This window comes from Lucilia cuprina, chromosome 3 (assembly GCF_022045245.1).
Source record: "Lucilia cuprina isolate Lc7/37 chromosome 3, ASM2204524v1, whole genome shotgun sequence".
In the NCBI taxonomy this organism is placed as follows: Eukaryota; Metazoa; Arthropoda; class Insecta; order Diptera; family Calliphoridae; genus Lucilia; species Lucilia cuprina.
In genome coordinates this window covers 67,001,663-67,023,948 of record NC_060951.1, presented here as the reverse complement: position 1 = coordinate 67,023,948, position 22,286 = coordinate 67,001,663, and the positions used below count along the sequence as shown (strand labels likewise).

At 32.2% G+C, this 22,286-nt stretch overlaps 2 protein-coding genes across 2 annotated transcripts in view; one reads left to right on the top strand and one right to left on the bottom strand.

Annotated features, from left to right (window-relative positions):
• Positions 1-251: 251 nt before the first annotated feature.
• The window catches only part of LOC111678952 (rapamycin-insensitive companion of mTOR), a 34,619-nt gene continuing 12,584 nt past the window's right edge, over positions 252-22,286 (bottom strand). Inside the window, 18 exon segments of the mRNA XM_023440411.2 lie at positions 252-2,792; positions 2,857-2,951; positions 3,023-3,367; positions 3,437-4,124; positions 4,190-4,314; positions 4,386-4,718; positions 4,866-5,029; positions 5,139-5,433; positions 13,421-13,462; positions 13,464-13,804; positions 13,868-14,202; positions 14,272-14,421; positions 14,424-14,666; positions 14,669-14,783; positions 14,863-15,016; positions 15,073-15,431; positions 15,740-15,926; positions 16,310-16,613. Coding sequence (XP_023296179.2) covers positions 463-2,792; positions 2,857-2,951; positions 3,023-3,367; positions 3,437-4,124; positions 4,190-4,314; positions 4,386-4,718; positions 4,866-5,029; positions 5,139-5,433; positions 13,421-13,462; positions 13,464-13,804; positions 13,868-14,202; positions 14,272-14,421; positions 14,424-14,666; positions 14,669-14,783; positions 14,863-15,016; positions 15,073-15,431; positions 15,740-15,926; positions 16,310-16,613 — 6,605 coding nt within the window. The 3' untranslated portion in view covers positions 252-462.
• On the top strand, positions 9,160-11,728 carry LOC124418695 (rapamycin-insensitive companion of mTOR-like). The gene is made up of 6 exons (XM_046945752.1): positions 9,160-9,242; positions 9,551-9,909; positions 9,966-10,119; positions 10,200-10,713; positions 10,783-11,117; positions 11,181-11,728. Exons 1-6 carry the CDS (start codon positions 9,201-9,203, stop codon positions 11,568-11,570), a joined length of 1,794 nt encoding a protein of 597 aa, XP_046801708.1. The 5' UTR covers positions 9,160-9,200; the 3' UTR covers positions 11,571-11,728.

Here is a 22,286-nt window from a genome sequence, read left to right as displayed (position 1 = left end):
AAAATATATTTTCCCTTTTTATATTCAAGAAGATCTTATCGATCAAATACTCCATTGTAATTCTAGGTTGGACACTAATTAAATTGAAGAAAAAAACTACATATTTTTAAAACTTTGCACAAATTTGTAACCAGTACAAGGTGTACATGAATATAAAAAACTTGCCAAACTCTGTAATGGCAGCGAATTACAGATATTTATAACATAATAAAATTGGCTTTTATATTAGTCAATAAGGGACAATTGCAAAATGCGTTAACTGTATCAGATCGTGTATGTATTTCAAATTAATTTTTGAGATGTACTTAATGAGTTAAAATTAAATAACAAAGAAAAAAGTGGAACAGCATTAACAATGTAATGTGCTCATCTCGAATATAAATTATGTGAGTGTACATTTCGGTGAATATTTTGTAGTAATAGTATTAAATAATTTAAATGTAGGTTTATATGAATTTACAATTATGATTGCTTATGCTGATTTTCTCCTTCATGTTTCGATGAAGAACGTGAAATTGTGCTTGTTTTATTGGTTGCGCAACAGGGAAACTTGCCATCACCAGAACTACTATTACTATCATCTTTGCAAGTCCCCGACGTTAATGGTAGAGAACCCGAAGTTACAGTTGTAATTAAAGGATTCTGCACCAACACAGCTTCAGATTTGGAGGGTTGTAGTCGCTTTTCACAATACAAAGTTCCAAAAGGCTGTACTAAGGAAGCTGCTAAACTTTTCGTTATCAAATACTTTGGATTATTAGTGTCGTTCGATGAGGAAATGGATTTCGTTAATGTTGTTGAAGTTGACAATGGCGTTAGTCCTGCCGTATATGACAGGCGTGAAACTGGAAGTTTGTAGTTAGATGAGGAGTCAGAACCCAACGAGTGCTGCCTTAATAGTGAGGCATTCGCTCTTATTGTCTTACTCGGCGATGTTGTGGATACCAATGGTGATGTAGTTGGTGCAATCAATGTTTTTTCTATAACCGTCTTAGGAACAAAAGTTGAATTTATATTTACCTTTGTTCTATCGGTAATAGGAAATTTATTTTTAGTACAACTTAGATCCAATTCTAGTGTATAAAAACGGCCTCTATGGAATTTAGTATTTTCATTTTCTATAGATTTAGGTTGAGATGGCGATGTAAGTGGTGTTGAGTTATATCTATTGTTGCTGTTATTGTTATTTAAAGGATGATGGCTTATAGTGCATATACTGCTACGGTTACTCGTAGTCGTCTGATCACTGCAGTTACTACTGCTGATGGGGGTACTGACACTACCTCCACTCTGTAGGTAATTGTTTTGAGACGAAAAGCCAGTGGTATATTGTATAGGATGCATTAAATTGGAGGATGATGCAGGATTGAGACTATTTACTGATGATGATGGAAGAACAATGGGTCCATCGACTTCATCAGAGGGTAATTGCTTTTGTCGTTGAGGAGAACGAAAATTATTACTGTTACCTGTAAGTTCATCTTCGTCGACATTGTCGTTTTCATCTTCATCGTCGTCATCCGATGTTATTCTGAGTTCTGTATTGTATTCCTGCAAAGGCGGCGGTGCTGCTGGCGGTGGTGCAATGGTAAAATTTTTGCAATTTTGTTTAGAATTTACTGATTTTCCTGGAATAGATGAATTTTTAAGTCGAGGTGACGGATCTAAAAGTAAGTTTTCGCAACTCGCTTCATAGACACTAGCCAAAGGTTGAGACTTTAAGTGTGTCTTAATCGTTTGGGAACCAATAACTATCACATTGTTGCTTCCGATTGTGGCAGATTGAATGGATTCTGCGCGTGGATCAACCGAACTATTATCAAGACGGTTACCAGAAGAATTTAAATCTCTTTTCATTCTTTCCTTCAATAACGACAATTTGTCAGTTCCAATAGTCCTGTCTTTGTTTTCAAAGCTTTTAAATGATTCCTTTTCCTTTTTGCTAATTATATCCAAGGGTTCATTGTAGAATGAATCAAATTCCAAATCTAAGAACAACTCTTGCAAGAAACGCCTTGCGTTCATTCGATAACTACTACGACCCAAAGTTCGACAAACTTCAGAATATAAACAAATGTCTTGAAATGATGTAGGATGTTTCTGTTTAAGCTCTAATAATGCCATTTTGGACTGTTTAGCACTAACAGGGTTAGCTAAACGCTGAACGTTGTATAGAATGTTTGCTGTTAATTTATCTGGCAAACTTTCCTCGCTTAAAATGCTTTCAGGTGAATGAAAATGCAATTCTGAAAGTTGTATTGTAGAAGTATTACTAAATTGCTGTTGTTGTTGGTGATTATTATGTTGTTGATACAAGGGTAGTTTATTTGTGGATACTCCACTTGCACCACCGGCGGAGTTGTTCCCTCCACCTTTTCTAGCCAATGCTACAGTGGCCTGTATACCTGCCGCAACTAATGCCGCAGATGCATTTGTATACATTTCACATAGCGTTGTCGTTGATGACAAATCGCTTGCTCCGCCATCCAAACGGGACTGATTTTGTGAACGAACTGACTTCCGGAGACGACAACAATGCAGACAATTACTGCGTCCATGTTTGGGTCCTATCCATTTTGATCTTTTGCTTACTGACGACACGTCAGAAAGTGATGATATGACCGATGACTCATCCCCAGCTTCGTTATTGAGAGAATCATTTAGGAATTGTTGTTTAGAGGTTAACAAATTAATGTCCATTAGATCTTGATCTTGAATGTCTTGTGATACGTAGGTTCGTGAGAGATTGCGTGTCGGAAACATGTCCAATAAATTTTTTGGCAGACTTATACCTATAGGAAAAATTTGTTTAAAATATTCGTATTTATGTATTCATAGAATGTTCAAAAAACTTACCGGCATAACAAGGTCCCTTTAAGTCACTCTGAGATAAAAATTTCGGCGTATTTAATGACGGCATAGGTACTTGTAATTCTTCAGTATCTAAATGCCTACATATATAATACCAATGTTAAAGAAATTTTACATTTAATTTTTATACATAATTTAGATATTAACTTACGCATACATTCTTAAAGAAGTTTGGCGGTCTAAACTTCGCACCTTCATTTTACGTTGAGAATCTCCAAATGACGATTTTCGTGGGCGAAAGGAAGCAAATGATAATAATTCCATGCGATCAACTATATCGTACAGTTCAGCGGCGGATTCAGATAAAACTGGTCGGCAATGTCGCCTTAGCGAGCGCAGCTGAGCATATCCTTTAATATCGACCGGACTGATGGCATTCTGTAAATACGAATTTCCTACCAGTGAAGTTCGGCGAAGTAGTGATGATTGGCCCAGCGGAATTTCTAAAAGATTCGACATACTTGGTATAGGGCTTAGGGGAAACTGTTGCAATTCCCTTGATGAATTAGAAAAAGTATATACATTGTGACATATAGACGATAAAATACCATAGCAAGATACTTACCCCATCGGTGCTGCTCTTCCAGTAACAGATTCACAACTACTAACGCCAGATGTATTGGAATCTGTACATGAGTTATAACGAGTTCGATGCGAATGATAAAATCCGGTGCTTGACATAGGTAGAATACCACCAGTTCCTGTTGTACTCAGCAGACTTATAACGTCGGTTGTTTTGGACTCAGACAGAGATCGTTGATGTTTGCCATGGCGCAAGTAAGACCCTTCCGGTAACGTTTTTGATTTTGTTGATGCCGGTATAACATTTCCACTTGCAATAACACTGCCACTTACACTTGTTCCGCCAACACCAACACTTGATGATCCAACCTGCTTTGAAGAGTATGTCTTCTCCAGTTTAGTTCGTGGCGAACTAAGTTTATTTGGTTGTGAGATATTGTCTGCACTAACCTCTTCTCCCGACGTCTTTATACTATCTGTAGTAGTATTAGCATCCTGAGCCTCTGAGCTGGCACTTGCTGCCCCACGGTTGGTGCTAGTGCTACTTAACAAAAGATTCCAGTAGCTGCCTGTGTAAAAGGAACCATCAATTTGATCATCTAACCCGGTATAATTATACGGGGGCATATCTTCGTAGTGATGTCTAACGGGAGTATAATTGCCTAACATCCAGTCTTCAGGTTGGTGCACGGGCCAAATAGTATTCCGATCATGACGAACACTTAACCAGTCTATAACACAAAATGGAAACGTGAAATTTACATTCTCTTTTCAATTCTCAATTATTAATACTCACTCAATTTAAACAAAACATTGGCACCAGCATTTGTGCTACCAATGAGGCCCAAAGAATTGTAAGATGTGGCACGTATGGAATATACTTCACATTTTGTTGCCAAAAATACAAATTTGTCATATATTCTAGAAGAAATAATTTTTGGAATGATATACATACAAAATACACTCACATGAAATATATGAATATTTAGTACCTTGATCCAGATTCTAAGAAAAATTCAATCCCATTCGAATGTGTAGAAGCATGAGCAATGGCCCATAAGGCTGATTTTAGTTCAAGACATTCGTATTCATCTGAACATTTACCACGACATACAACTTCCATTAGCTGTGTCAAATCACCATATTTCCTTAATGCTGTTGTGCCCTGCGTGGTTTGCACCATCTGGCCATATAAATGAGCTGGTATATTTGGGGGAATAATTATCGGACGTGTATTGCAATTTCGCCTACTGTAGTATCCGTCTTCGTTACGAATATGCAATGTTAAACTGGAATGTGTGTCGGCTTCTACCAGCATTACATATCTGTGTTAAAAAAATTGAGAAAATAAAAAAAAATATTAAAAAATGTATTTTTCGGCATTTCAGCCATACAAAAAGATGGATATACTAGAGTGTATCTAGTACGCCAAGCCTTATTGTATAAACTAATTAAAGGGATTTCACGCTCGCCTCTTATTGTAACCATTTTTCCAGTATTCGATTTCTTCTTTAATTCGCGCCTTCGGTTGATTTAGGCCACGCGGTAGAGAATAGTACCGTGCCATTAATATGCGACCAATGTCGCCAAGAGGTTTTAAGTTTGGCCACAAACTAACAATTTCCTCTAGATAATACTGTAATTACAATTTAGACAAAATTGAAATTCAACATTTATAGAAAATTGTTAAATAAAACTTAAATTAAAAAAAGAACACACAGGTTTGTATGTATAAATGTATTTACCTTTTCATGGCAAGCTTCTTCCAAAACATCCATTGCGGCTAGAACTACACTGCGATCAGAATCTTTTGTTTGTTGTATAATTAATGGTATGCCCCAAACTTCAAAGTTTGATATACGAGAACGTAACAAAACAACTAAAAATTGTGTAGCATATAAACGACCACTTCGAGTTTTTGCAGAAGTCAAGGCATTTTCCAATACCTTCCGAGTAATAGAATCCAATGTGTAATCCAATCCGGAAACTATTAACTTTACATAGCACACGTGCTCAGTATTCCGAACCAGGTTAATAAGACTAAAATTATAAAATATTTTAGAGATATCCAGATATGTAATTCAATTATGGTGGACCCGTGTGTATGGAAAAAATATATTGTATCCATACTTTCCACCGAAAATAAAAGCTTGGTTCATTCTGTAATATCATTTCTCAAAACTTTTGTCCTAGGGTCAATATGTGGAGAACTGCATCAAAGTATAAAATGGTCGTCTTTTAAGGCTTTTTAATTTTTTATTGTTTTACGCAAAAAAATTATATGTAATTTCATGTAAAAGGACATTGGCGTTTTATAAATTTTTTTATTACAATATTTTAAGTTCCAAATTTTTATTAAAAAACAAGCAAATTCGAATTTCAAATTCCAACTTAATATTAAGAAATTGAAATTAATATTGAGACGATATAGATACAAATTGATATTAAGAAAAACTAAACTAAAATTGAGAAATAATAAACTTGTATGAACGTAGTTCCTAAACTCTTTACTGTACTAAGTCAAATGTAAAAATTATTAATGACAAAATAAACACACTGGAATAAAAAAATAAATAAATAAACTTGTATTGAAATTTATAATATCTTTAAATGCGTATCTAAGATCGGTTTAACGAAAAATAAATTTTTCTTGGCACAAGGATGTACATTAGACCGACTCACTCCGTATTGAAAGCAAAAACGTGTTTTTGTTACCCCTCTCAAAATTTACCTTGCTTTGTTTTATGACGATTCCAAAATATTTTAAGTCTAGCTATTGACGTTCGTGAGCTAGACCGAATAAAAATTAATATATTTTAGAAGTTGCGTAAAATTTTGAGTTGAACGTGAAAAATCGTGTCCCCCATAGGATATTTTCTTGAAAACTTTCACGAAACAATCATAAATTAAAAGTGCTTTCTGTGTCAATAATTTAGTTGGTATATAATATGAACGTATGAAAATTTTCAGTAAATGATGAAACAGAACTGGGGCATAGCGCTTTTTTCCATACAAATTGGCATTTTTGAAGTCGTAGAATGCGCTTGTAAAAATAGATTTTATTTTATTTTGAGAGCGTTTATTTTTATGCTCACATTTTTAGGTACTCATTCTCTCAACAGCATTGCCATACTTTCAAAATATTTTCATACATTTTATAAACAAAACCATGTAAATAGGCAACGAAAAATAAAAACAAAAGAGAATAAAAATGGAAATATGAAAGAATTTGTAGTTACTGCCGTAGCTTTAATTATGGCCCAATGTCGTTTTGAGAACGTTTTTGCTTGAAGTTACAGTCGTGTTCTGTTTCATCATTAATTCTCATTAAAAAAATTCTTTGTAAAATTTTTAAAAATAACAATGTTTCCAAAATCTTAGGTTAGGTTATGTTAGGAAGGTTTATACACCGTAAAGCCTGAGGTTTTGTATTCCAAAATCTTAAATACTACACAATATTTTATTTGTACGATACATACAGTGTCTCTCATAAGTATTCGAATTTAAGTATAATGTGAAAAGAAATCAAATTTAATAACATATTATGTATGCAAAATTAATAAATTAATTTGTTAAATTGTCTAGATAGTCCTTAGCTTTGAAACAGTCCTAGCTTTTTAAAATTTAAAAATTCACATTTACTTAAATTAATTTAGCTTTATTTAAAAAAAGTCCATAAAATTACTTCACAAAAGTATTCGAATTTTTCCTGTATTTCATATTTGACCATATTATACGAAACACAAAAATTAGAATCGAATGATTTTTTTGCTAAAAATTAATTTAAGGGGTAACTATCAACCGAATGGATATATTTTTGGACCATTTGGTCCACAGTTTTGGGGCGTTTGTACCATCTTTTTATGTAATATCATTAAAATGGCGGTTTTTGGAAATATTTGTATTTTTTCTCCTTTTTCCCAGAGATTAAACCAAAATTTGTTATTGGGATTTAATATACCAGTTGGGGTATCTAAAAATAATATTTTTTATTACAAGAATCTGTATTTAAACGTTCCAAGATATATTATTGGAATCATTCTTCTATCGCTAATTCAATTTATTGGAACTCAAGTCCATTTTTATAATACTAGGGTCAAATTTTTTCGGGGAAACTTGTCTTCTATATATTGTTTTAGATATCAGCTGTTATACGTTATAAGTTTTTAATATATTGTGGAAGTGTACAACTCCGAAGCATGCCTCGAAGAAACGCCATTCAATATAGTGGAATCTTTCTTTTTATAACCAATGGCCTCAAGGCTGAATGACACCATATAATTATGGTCTAACTAAAAAATATTTATATATATTTAAATATTATCTACTATGATTAAAATAAACCCAAAATTTTGAACATACTGTGTTGTTGTAATGGGCAACATAATCATGAATGTTATGAGTAGTAAAAACTAAAATCTACTGTATAGGATGACGTTTGGTTAAGGATGTTTTGGAGTTGTACACCGCTACGACGTCTTGAAAATTTAAAATATATTAATGCTAATATCTATAATTATATATACTAGCCAACTTTGTCCGAAAATATTGATCCTAGTGGTACGAAAAGGGACTTTAGATCCAGATAATTCAATTAGAAACAGATGAACTATATCAAAAATATATCTTGGAATGTTTAAAAACAGATCCTTATAACAAAAATTATTATTTTTAGATACCTCAAGGAATCTATTAAATCCCAATATTAAATTTTAGTTTTATCTCTTAAAAAAATAGGAAAAAAATGGCATATATGGTCAAAAATCGTAATTTTAATGATATTATATAAAAAGATGATACAAATACCCCAAATTGGGCCAAAAATATCCTTTCGGGTGATAGTAACCCCTCAAAACAATTTTAAGCAAAAAGACCATTCGATTCTAATTTTTGTGTTTCGTAAAATATGGTCAAATATGAAATACAGGAAAAATTCGAATACCTTTATGAAGTAATTTTATGGACTTTTTTTTAAATAAAGCTAAATTAATTTAAGTAAATGTGAATTTTTTAAATTTTAAAAAGCGTGATATCAAAGCTAAGGACTGTCTAGACAATTTAACAAATTAATTTATTAATTTTGCATACATAATATGTTATTAAATTTGGTTTCTTTTCACATTATACTTAAATTCGAATACTTGTGAGAGACACTGTACATTCGAATTTTCATCTTCTAGAAATATACTTTTAAGTTACTTTCGGATGATAGTTAGAAAATTGCATCTATTTAACTTAAACAAAAAAAAAACATTACTATTGCATTTTTTTCCATCTTAAAGTATACGTTTTAGCGACTTCTAAATGATAGCTAGGAGAGAGCATATATTTTATAACAAGAAATTCAGGTTAGATAGTTTCTATAATTCTTAGACAAAGTCTAGTATGTTTAATTAAAAATGTTTTTATTTTAAATTTTGTCTCTCTTTATTAGTAATTAAGCAATTAAAGATTTTTTCTAGTTGTACGATTCGGCTTTCATTTGATGAACATTGCATTTTTAACCCATTTAGATTTATTTGATTTAAATCTTAACTTTCAATATTTTTTAGCCTATTTGCATGCTTAGGTCCTGTTTCTAGATCACGTAGGATCACTTTGAGCTAAAATTTTATTTATTATTTTTTTTACTTAAAATATTCATACGATATCTGAGATCATTATATTCATATTAATACTACTGTTTTATACATAAATTATTTCTTAATCGACTCAGAAAACGATTCTAAGCCGATTGGTATACTTTAAGGTGGGTATAGGTCAATTCATTGCAACTCCCACATTTAATATGTCGATCTATCGATTTAATGCTTAAGAATGATGATGAGAGGGTGCAAGCTTTAAAATTGGTGAGTTTTTTGTAGATGTAGATAAATTTAGAAATTTTGTAAATAAATTTTCTCTTCGACTTTTACTCTTTTTAATTATTTTAAAATTATTGTCAAGCTCGAGATCATTGTTGTTTTTTATTGTATTGTACAATATCAAATGTAAGTTACTTTTATTCATTGTTGATTATTCCCTGTTATTCCTGAAGAAGCTATCCACAGGATAGTAAAATATCGAATAAAGAATTATATGAAAAACAACAATGACCTCGAGCTAGGCAATCATTTAAATAATTTAATTTAGTTATTATGAAATATTTTTATTGTAGATAAGAAAAATGCTTGCAATATCTGCCGAAAATATCAGCCCGGTCTTGGTACGTTGTTTAGTGTCCCTGGCGGACACGGGCATTGAAGAAAGTGATAATTTATTAAGAGCATGTTTGGCAACGCTTTGTGAGTTTGCTGTATTAAATCCAACGCTACTAATATGCTGTGGTGGTGTTACGTCAATAACACGCAATGTGTTGGAGTGCCATAACCCACGTATAGCTGAAAGTTTGAGCGGTGTTCTTTTGTATTTGCTCGAATGGCCTCAGACTCGCAACATATCAGGTGTACGTTTGGATTGTCTGGCAGCCCCCTATTGCGACTTCACATACCGATTGGGGATTATGGATAAAAATAAGTAAGTTGTGGTATGGTTTAAAATAAGATCATTTTAAAATAAATATGAAATTACAGAGATGCTCGCGAGTTACGTTATACAAGTTGTCGACTAGCATTGTTATCCGTATTACGCAGCTGGACAGGAACCATTGAATTCTGTGATCCAAGTAAACCGTCTGGGTTAAAAGCAATAGTTGACGCTTTGTATTTAAATCAAATAGAAGTTAGAGTATGTACATACATATATTTTATAAAGTTCTCTTTTTTAATTGCTATAACAAACGTTTTATTTTTTTCGTCCGTTTGCAGAAAGCAATATTAGAATTGCTATATGAACTCTTAGGTCTTCCACAGCCAACATGGACTGAAGACTACATTGTGGCTTTACAGGCGGTAGATCCGTCTGACTTCCAAGTCAACTGGCTTTTAAGTAACGGTTTCGTGGCCGCTGAGGGTCGAAGCATTTTACCAAGTTTGGCAGCTCGAACTCCAAATATATGTGAACAACACCTTGCTTTGCAGTTGTATTGCTTTCTCGAGACTGGTCTTGTAAATGCGCTAATAGAGGTTATTGTGTCAAGCGAATCTACAGTATCCGTTGCTGCCACTGTTTTAATTGGAAAAATATTACATTTAATGCATACACACCTTCCAGCCGATATATGTAGTACTATCCCCGCATTGCCGAACCTAATATCACACGCAACCCAAGGAAATCAACGAGCAAGCGCAGCTATATCAGCATTGCAATGTTACCAAAAGATGCTAAGAAATCGACCAGCCTCGAGTAGTTTGTTTTTAGATAGTATTATTCAAGAAGGCTGTAAGTCTATAGAATGACATTATAAATTTAAAAATTTTAGAATACAATTAATCAATGTCTATTTCGCAGCTCTAATACACACAAGACTTTTTAGACGTGAAATAAATGGCTTACCTTTGTCATCCGGCTTGCAGTCGCCAACAGCAGCACAAGTTAACACTGGTGTATCACAGTTACAGCCAATGAGTGGTACATTAGAAAGGCCACGTCTTGATTCTGTTTCCTCGAGCGACGAATCGAATTCTCAGTCCTCTTCGACGAGAAGATCAAGTTTCCGCTTAAAATGTAAATTGCTACCATTTCTGGAAAATATTAAAGTGAATCGTTTAATTAAAGAATCAAATGTTTTAAACGCCAAGGATGGCTCCGGCTGGGATTGGGAAGTTATATCTACTATAATAAGGGTAGGAATTATATTGGCATTCGTCAATTTTGTATCTATAATGAAGTTTTTTTTAACATTGTAGTGTAATTTAATAAGGAAATTGGAAGAACCGAGTTTGCAGTTTTTGAAAAATCTTATCGGTTATTTCAAACCGAGTCATAATCATTTTTCTCACCAGGAACTAGTACATGGTAAATCTTTACCAGTTTATGTAAAAGTTGGTTTAGATTTTATCGACTGGTTGCTGGCCATAAGTCCTTTTGAGAGCATTCGTTTGTTGACTGATTTTTTTACGGATGTAGCCACACAATTGTTGGCTGTAACAACATCGAATCGTGCTCATGATTGTTTATTTAGTCCCCAGCATATGAATAATACTATGTGTCAACAGTATTTTTTATTTATTGGACGTATGTGTCGTTCTCAAAAGGGCATCAGTATTTTAACGAATACAGCCGTATTTGAACAGTAAGCTTTTTTACCTTGATATAATACATATGCATTATGGTGGACACAAAATTTGCTGATGTTGACGACGAAAATGATAATTTATTTCGTTCTAAGGTACCATTTCTCAAAAAAATTTATTTTTTTATCATAACGTCAAATTATACTAGCTTAAAGTCTTTTTTTGTGGTTTTTATGATTTTTCATAGACAAATACAGTGTCTCTCATAAGTATTCGAATTTAGGTATAATATGAAAAGAAACGAAATTTAATAACATATTTTGTATGCAAAATTAATAAATTAATTTGTTAAATTCACTAGACAGTCCTTAGCTTTGATATCACGCTTTTTAAAACTTAAAAAATTCACCTTTACTTAAATTAATTTAGCTTTATTTAAAAAAAGTCCATAAAATTACCTCACAAAAGTATACGAATTTTTTCTGTATTTCATATTTGACTATATTATACGAAACACAAAACTTAGAATCGAATGTTTTTTTGCCAAAAATTGTTTTAAGGGGTAACTATCAACCGAATGGATATATTTTTGGACCATTTAGTCCACAATTTTGGGGCATTTGTACCATCTTTTTAAGTAATATCAATAAAATGGCGGTTTTTGGCAATATTTGTATTTTTTTGTATTTTTTGGAAACTTGTCTTCTATATATTGTTTTTGATATCAGCTGTTATACGTTTTAAGTTTTTAATATATTGTGGAAGTGTACAACTCCAAAGCATGCCTCGAAGAAACTGAATTATCTGGATCTTAAGTCCCTTTTCGTTCCATTAGGATCAATATTTTCCGACAAAGTTGGCTAGTATATATAATTATAGATATTAGCATTAATATATTTTAAATTTTCAAGACGTCGTAGCGGTGTACAACTCCAAAACATGCCTTAACAAAACGTCATCCTATACAGTAGATTTAAGTTTTTACTACTCATAACATTCATGATTATGTTGCCCATTACAACAACACTGTATGTTCAAAATTTTGGGTTTATTTTAATCATAGTAGATAATATTTAAATAGATATCAATATTTTTGAGTTAGACCATAATTATATGGTGACATTCAGCCTTGAGGCCATTGGTTATAAAAAGAAAGATTCCACTATATTGAATGGCGTTTCTTCGAGGCATGCTTTGGAGTTGTACACTTCCACAATATATTAAAAACTTAAAACGTATAACAGCTGATATCAAAAACAATATATAGAAGACAAGTTTCCAAAAAATACAAAAAAATACAAATATTGCCAAAAACCGCCATTTTATTGATATTACTTAAAAAGATGGTACAAATGCCCCAAAATTGTGGACTAAATGGTCCAAAAATATATCCATTCGGTTGATAGTTACCCCTTAAAACAATTTTTGGCAAAAAAACATTCGATTCTAAGTTTTGTGTTTCGTATAATATAGTCAAATATGAAATACAGAAAAAATTCGTATACTTTTGTGAGGTAATTTTATGGACTTTTTTTAAATAAAGCTAAATTAATTTAAGTAAAGGTGAATTTTTTAAGTTTTAAAAAGCGTGATATCAAAGCTAAGGACTGTCTAGTGAATTTAACAAATTAATTTATTAATTTTGCATACAAAATATGTTATTAAATTTCGTTTCTTTTCATATTATACCTAAATTCGAATACTTATGAGAGACACTGTATTTGTCTATGAAAAATCATAAAAACCACAAAAAAAGACTTTAAGCTAGTATAATTTGACGTTATGATAAAAAAATAAATTTTTTTGAGAAATGGTACCTTAGAACGAAATAAATTATCATTTTCGTCGTCAACATCAGCAAATTTTGTGTCCACCATAATGCATATGTATTATATCAAGGTAAAAAAGCTTACTGTTCAAATACGGCTGTATTCGTTAAAATACTGATGCCCTTTTGAACGACACATACGTCCAATAAATAAAAAATACTGTTGACACATAGTATTATTCATATGCTGGGGACTAAATAAACAATCATGAGCACGATTCGATGTTGTTACAGCCAACAATTGTGTGGCTACATCCGTAAAAAAATCAGTCAACAAACGAATGCTCTCAAAAGGACTTATGGCCAGCAACCAGTCGATAAAATCTAAACCAACTTTTACATAAACTGGTAAAGATTTACCATGTACTAGTTCCTGGTGAGAAAAATGATTATGACTCGGTTTGAAATAACCGATAAGATTTTTCAAAAACTGCAAACTCGGTTCTTCCAATTTCCTTATTAAATTACACTACAATGTTAAAAAAAACTTCATTATAGATACAAAATTGACGAATGCCAATATAATTCCTACCCTTATTATAGTAGATATAACTTCCCAATCCCAGCCGGAGCCATCCTTGGCGTTTAAAACATTTGATTCTTTAATTAAACGATTCACTTTAATATTTTCCAGAAATGGTAGCAATTTACATTTTAAGCGGAAACTTGATCTTCTCGTCGAAGAGGACTGAGAATTCGATTCGTCGCTCGAGGAAACAGAATCAAGACGTGGCCTTTCTAATGTACCACTCATTGGCTGTAACTGTGATACACCAGTGTTAACTTGTGCTGCTGTTGGCGACTGCAAGCCGGATGACAAAGGTAAGCCATTTATTTCACGTCTAAAAAGTCTTGTGTGTATTAGAGCTGCGAAATAGACATTGATTAATTGTATTCTAAAATTTTTAAATTTATAATGTCATTCTATAGACTTACAGCCTTCTTGAATAATACTATCTAAAAACAAACTACTCGAGGCTGGTCGATTTCTTAGCATCTTTTGGTAACATTGCAATGCTGATATAGCTGCGCTTGCTCGTTGATTTCCTTGGGTTGCGTGTGATATTAGGTTCGGCAATGCGGGATAGTACTACATATATCGGCTGGAAGGTGTGTATGCATTAAATGTAATATTTTTCCAATTAAAACAGTGGCAGCAACGGATACTGTAGATTCGCTTGACACAATAACCTCTATTAGCGCATTTACAAGACCAGTCTCGAGAAAGCAATACAACTGCAAAGCAAGGTGTTGTTCACATATATTTGGAGTTCGAGCTGCCAAACTTGGTAAAATGCTTCGACCCTCAGCGGCCACGAAACCGTTACTAAAAGCCAGTTGACTTGGAAGTCAGACGGATCTACCGCCTGTAAAGCCACAATGTAGTCTTCAGTCCATGTTGGCTGTGGAAGACCTAAGAGTTCATATAGCAATTCTAATATTGCTTTCTGCAAACGGACGAAAAAAAAAAACGTTTGTTATAGCAATTAAAAAAGAGAACTTTATAAAATATATGTATGTACATACTCTAACTTCTATTTGATTTAAATACAAAGCGTCAACTATTGCTTTTAACCCAGACGGTTTACTTGGATCACAGAATTCAATGGTTCCTGTCCAGCTGCGTAATACGGATAACAATGCTAGTCGACAACTTGTATAACGTAACTCGCGAGCATCTCTGTAATTTCATATTTATTTTAAAATGATCTTATTTTAAACCATACCACAACTTACTTATTTTTATCCATAATCCCCAATCGGTATGTGAAGTCGCAATAGGGGGCTGCCAGACAATCCAAACGTACACCTGATATGTTGCGAGTCTGAGGCCATTCGAGCAAATACAAAAGAACACCGCTCAAACTTTCAGCTATACGTGGGTTATGGCACTCCAACACATTGCGTGTTATTGACGTAACACCACCACAGCATATTAGTAGCGTTGGATTTAATACAGCAAACTCACAAAGCGTTGCCAAACATGCTCTTAATAAATTATCACTTTCTTCAATGCCCGTGTCCGCCAGGGACACTAAACAACGTACCAAGACCGGGCTGATATTTTCGGCAGATATTGCAAGCATTTTTCTTATCTACAATAAAAATATTTCATAATAACTAAATTAAATTATTTAAATGATTGCCTAGCTCGAGGTCATTGTTGTTTTTCATATAATTCTTTATTCGATATTTTACTATCCTGTGGATAGCTTCTTCAGGAATAACAGGGAATAATCAACAATGAATAAAAGTAACTTACATTTGATATTGTACAATACAATAAAAAACAACAATGATCTCGAGCTTGACAATAATTTTAAAATAATTAAAAAGAGTAAAAGTCGAAGAGAAAATTTATTTACAAAATTTCTAAATTTATCTACATCTACAAAAAACTCACCAATTTTAAAGCTTGCACCCTCTCATCATCATTCTTAAGCATTAAATCGATAGATCGACATATTAAATGTGGGAGTTGCAATGAATTGAAAACCTTCACATCCTTAACTGTGGTAAGAACATAACGAATTGTTCGTAAAGCTGCAGCTCGAACTTGCGTAAATGTGTGAATAAGAGATGCACTCAAGCTTAAATTATAAAAACAAAACCAATAGTCAATATAATTTAATGAATTGGTCAATGATCTATACACTAATATAAATAATCATGCAATTAAAAAGATAATCATATAAAATAAAAATAGGCCTATTAACTTATAAGAAACCACCACATTAACAGATCACCCAAAAAAATTTTAGTGATGAATTTACAAGAGGTTCTTTAGTTTGTGCGTTGTGGTTTTGAAAAAATATCGATATTGTTTAGATGGGTTTTATTTTGTTTATTTGGTGTTAAATCTAAGTCCAGTCGAAAAATGGTTTACAGTGGGATAAAGGGATTTTTAACTTTAATTTATAGATAGTTTTAACAAATATTTCCAAATTTTCGCAGTATATTTAAATAAACATACCAATAAAGCAATTCCTCTGTAGAGAAACCCAAACAATTTTTTGATGTCGCCACAGTGTTTATGCTTGTTACCACAGTTGCAGAAGAAGAAGCACCACTAATCGAATGTGCTGGTCTTGCTGAAGATACTTGATTTTTACTTTGTTGCTCTTGTTGCTGGCATAGTGTGGCCAACCCATTTAGAAGGAAGAGGCGCTTCGCATCCCTTGTGTCACGACAGCATAATGCGGTATATATATCGAAACAATTTTCTGCTGCTGATTTTTTTGGATCCAAACGGTAATTATCTTCAGAATCTTGCGAAACTGAAAAAAATAAAACAAAAGTAGTTTAAAATCTGAAAAATATTAATATGTTTGTGTACAAATGTATTTAGTATTAGTAAAAGTATTAATTTGAACCTCTTTGTACTTGATAAGCTGAATAATATGTACACACATAAGAGGTAAACTTTAGATTTTTTGTCATTATGCATAAAGAAAGTCGAATACACAAATTTTTTTTTTTTTAATTTTGTACATCTGGATTTTAATTTTCGACTGCAATTACTGCAATTCCCCTTATTTAATTTTATTTGTTAGATCTAATTAAAAACTAAAATTAAACTTATTTAGGTTTATACTTGTATCGGGCTAAACTAATCACAAACTTTCCAACTTGCAGATGTACTCATGAAATAAGACTTTTCCTTGTGGTAATTGAAGTGAACAGCACTGTTCTACAATTTTATTTCATCCAATGTTTGCCAAAAAATATAGAAAACAATATTATATGAAAGTAGAGTTGAATATCTTTTATTTGAGATATACATTATCAAATTCTAACGGGTAGTAAATTTAATAAGGTAAATAAAATAGAATCTGATATCGGGTTTTCTATATCGCCCACATTTTTCTCAATGGTATTATAAAATTTAATTCATGTATTACGGAAATTTTACATAATTATAATTTAGGGTTTAACTTAGACTTTTTCAATATCATTAAAAACTCTAATCTTTAATATATATTTCTCTCAAATTTCTTTAAATCGATTAAAAACCTAAATATATTTCCAACATTGTATAACACTGTGTGCAATTTTTTAAGCCATGATTGAATAACCATATACGGACACCACTATATGATAAAAGACCAAAAATAAGAAGACCCGTGTCTTTCAGTTTTGCCCAAAGTCATGCACTTTTTTAGTTATAGGCCCCCAAATTTTCTCAGACTCACATCTTGCAAACTGTTCGGAATTTTGATTTACTTTCTGAAGGAATATTGTTGCTCTTATCACAAAGAACCAAAATTGTGAACTCAAAAATTTTTCTTCATGATCAAAATCGCAAAAATGATACATACGAAAAAGAAAATGTAAAACAAATTTATTAAATCTGTAAAGGAGAACAAAACTTGGGTTCTTGTTGATCTTCCTCCAGATCGGAGAGCAATTGGATGCAAATGGTTGTTTAAGAAAAAGTTAAATGAAAAAGGAGAAGTTGATCGGTTAAAAGCAAGACTTGTAATTTAAGGATATAATCAGAAATTCGACATTGATTATGACGTCGTTAAGCAAACAACAACAAGAATATTATAATTAATTTTGATGTAAAGACAGCATTCTTAAATCGTTACGGTTCAGCTGAAGCAGAAGCTTGTAAGGAAGCAAAGTGGATTCATGGACTACTTCAAGAAATGCATGTAAATGTAAATACACCTATAACAATTATGGAAGATAATCAGAGTTGAATTAAGATGGTTTTAAATGAAAAATTTAATGATAGGACAAAACATGTTGATACAAAATATCATTTTGTAAAAGATTATTGTATTCATAATTTTATAAGTATTAAGTATTGTCCACTGAAAGTATGATAGCAGATATTCTAACAAAACCACTTCCTAAAACACGATTATTAATGTTAAGAACACTTTTAGAACTTATTTGTTTTGCACATAAACAGAGAGGAGGAATGTAAAAACAAAATACTTTGTTTATATTTTAAATTGTAAAAAATATTGTTTTGTAAAAATTATTTTTATAAACTTTGAATAAAGGTATTTTCAGACTACAATACTGAGTATTAATACATTTCATAATAAAAATATTATAGAATTTGGTCGGTATATCAAAAAATCTGTAAGAAAACAAGTAGGAAAGTATAGTCGGGCATGGCCGACCATATCATACCCTACACCATGAGTATATTTTTACAATTTTTACTTTTATAAAATTTTTATTTTTTGTAAAGAAACTTTTATGTTGAATATTACCATAATTCCAAAATATTTAAGCCATTTATTGATAAAAAACTAAAATTTCTAAATGAGGCTTTATATAGGTCAAATATGGGCCGATCCTCGGTAAATTTGGGAAAAGGATATATTTCTAAATAACAGTTAGTTTTGTTGAGTTTCATTGCGATACAAATGGTTACAAGTCAATTTTAGACGTTTTAGTCATTTTTTGAAGGGGGGTTTGTATGGGGGCTAGGGTCAAATATAGACCGATCCTTACGAAAATCTGCAGTATCATTTATACTTATATAAAACTTATTTGTGCCAATTTTTAGAGAGATAGCAGAATATTTGACGTAATTATAGCATAAAAAGTTCAAATCGGGAGGTACGGTTGTATGGGGGCTAGGTGAAATAATGGACCGATTTCAACCATTTTCAATAGGCTTCGTCCTTGTGCCAAAAAACTTGCTTGGTCCAAATTTCATCAAATTATCTTAAAAATTGCGGCCTGTACCTTGCGCACAAGGTTTACATGGACAGCCAGCCAGCCGGACAGACGGACGGACGGACGGACGGACATGTCTTAATCGACTCAAAAAATGATTCTGAATCGATCGGTATACTTTAAGGTGGGTATTGGACCAATATTTTTGTATGTTACAAACATCAGCACAAACGTATAATACCCTCCCCACTATAGTGGTGTAGGGTATAAATACATAAATATTTCAGACATACTCTTTATCAATTCTTACATTTATAAATTCAACTGTGTTCTTAAATTTTTCGTTTATGTTTAATTTATTTTACTTGCCTGTTTATTTTTTCAGATGAAAATTGTTTCTAACGTTTCTTTTTTTAATTACAACTTTGATACATATGAAAAATTAGAAATTTTTGAAATTTTTCAAAAACTTTAAAATACGGTCATACGGTATGTCATAAAAATCAGAAGTATTTTTTGTCATAATCAATCCAATTGTATTTAGACTACGAAATTGTATTATACTACATGATTTTCTGACAAGTATTAATATTCAGTATTGTAGTCTGAAAATACCTTAATTTGTACTGAAAAAGAAAACATATTATTCTAAAATAAAATTTCAAAAACGAAACGATGTTGTTCATTTTTGAAAACTACGAACTACATCTAATCTTATTCATAGATGTAATAAAAATCCGATATTTGGATGTCAAAAATAAACCGAATTCGTTCAATGACATGCTTATGTTAGTTTCATTGGTTTTTCACCAAAGTTTGATGTACTTCCAATATGTTATTTCTAGTGACTTTTCTACATCTCTTTCCTCACTTTTAACTGAGTTTTAATTTGTAAGGAAATATTTGTTTTATAAAAGCGAAAAATATATAATCGCATTTTTAGATGTGATTAAGATGTCGTTTGTAGAGTATGACATCAATTATTTTTTGCTGGGTAAAGTTGGACCGACAAAATTGGAGTACTCTGTTACATTTTCTCAGATATACTAATTTAATATTTTCTTAATATGGGCTTAACTTCTCGCTCATTTAATATTTAAAAAAAGTAGCCTATAACCTCTTCCAGATACCGTAAGACTCAATGTCGTTTTTTAACACATAAATACTTGGCAGATGCTACTGTTCCATCTATATATGTGTTGTGTAAATATTTAGGAATCAGAAACTCTTGATGTTCTGGGCATGAAAAATTCAGTGCAATGTCCGCTGGACTAAACACATTTGTCAAGTATCGAAAGAAGCATTCAAGTGTCTCGGTTTGTTGAAACGGTGTAAAACATAAGGTCCAAATAGACTACACAAGCGGCTTGACAAACATACTTTTTTCATTTCAACACACATTACACAAACATTGCTAGTACAAACACCGATTTTTTCAAGTTTTTGTGGACTTGCAAAGATACAGATGTAAATTTTTTTCGAAATATAAATTTTGTAAAAAATTTATTATTTATGAATATAAACAATACAAACGATTTGACAAAAATTAAATATTTTTGTGTAAAAATTAATTTTTTTTTTTAATTTTTGTACAAGCAAACCGCAAGCATTTGTAAAAACACGAAACACCCTCATACACTACACAACAGGCTTGCACAAACGTAAGATACTAGTATGTTTGTCAAGCCGCTTGTGTAGTCTATTTGGCCCTATACTTCACTCCATCTGATCTTCTTACTTATATTTGAAAATGGAAAACAACTCTCATGTATTTTGGAGCTACTCGAACGCGTACAGGATAGGGCACTGGAGCACCGTCGCAACGTGGGGTATATTTCACTGTTCTATCGATACTAGAATGGAATGTGTTCCTTTGAAATTAGGAACACATGTGGTAGATTGGCCAGTGGAACGCACAACACATTATAGAGAAAATTCATTATTCAGCCGCATTGTTCGTATGTGGAATAAACTTCCTGCAGAGGTATTCCCTGCCACTTTCGATATAAGAAGGTTTAAATCAAATGTCCACAAACAATACTCCCTCAGTCCTTATTCCCATTTTGAAATAATTACCAAGTAGAAAATGAACGTAGTTTGTTTTTTTTTTTTTCTTGGACCAGCACTCATGCATTGCCTGTCACTTTCGATATAAGAAGATTTAAATCAAATGTCCACAAACAATACTTCCCATTTTGAAATAATTACCAAGTAGAAAATGAACGTAGTTTGTTTTTTTTTCTTGGACCAGCACTCATGCATTGCATTGTGCTGGAAATAGGAAAATAGGTTGTGGGAGGGAGGATAGTTCCCCGCGGCTGAAGAATGAATTTTCCCTGTAATGTGTTGTGCGGTCCACTGGTGAATCGACCATAAATCGATGTGTTCTTGAAGACAGTCATGTGCTACGTAATAAAAATATACAGGTATCAGGAACGAGTTCCATAATTTCAGAAAAATACATTTCATTATAGTATCGATAGAACAGTGAAATACACCCCACATTGCGACTGTCACCAACAAGTACCTTCGCCCTCTCTTGTATGCGGTCGAGTAGCTCCAAAATAGACTTCAAAGCTCCGGCCCATACATGGGAGTTGTATTCCATTTTTGGATCGGATATAAGTGGTGTAAATAGTGAGAAGATCTAGAGGAGTATTTCTTATACCGTTTCAAAAAACCGACACACTTGAATGCTTCTTTCGACAGTTGGAAAATGTGTTTCGTCCATCGGATGTTTGTTGTTGAGGAATTTGATAAAGTTCGACACAAATATGTTTTATGTACATATGAATCACTCTCCGAAATTTTTTTCCGGATAGGCCCGTAATTGATGAATTTGTTACGTGTGCACATAAATTCTTGTACGAAATTTTTTCCGGATCGGTTTATAATTGGTCACAACTCCCATATAAGGACCATTTCCGAAAATTACTGAATGGACATTGTCAATTAAATAAAATTTGACATAAATACGTATGTTTGTTAATATACAAATCCATATTAATTAATAGCATCCGTACGATGTCCACATTCGAAACTCACTTAATAAACATTTTTCTTCACCTAATCAAAATTAGTTTCATACATACGTAATCAAAACTTTTGTCGAGTTATCTAAAAATTATAAAGTTAAATTGGTTATAATAAAAAGAAGCTTGCTGGTGGAGGGTATTTAAATTTTCTGTAATATTAAACCTAGAAACATATAATTAAGTATGTATGCACGAAGTAACAGATAACCTGTCAAATGGTTCCAAAGTTTCTTTTTGAATTTTTTAAAATATTAAAAAAAAAATTTGGGTACA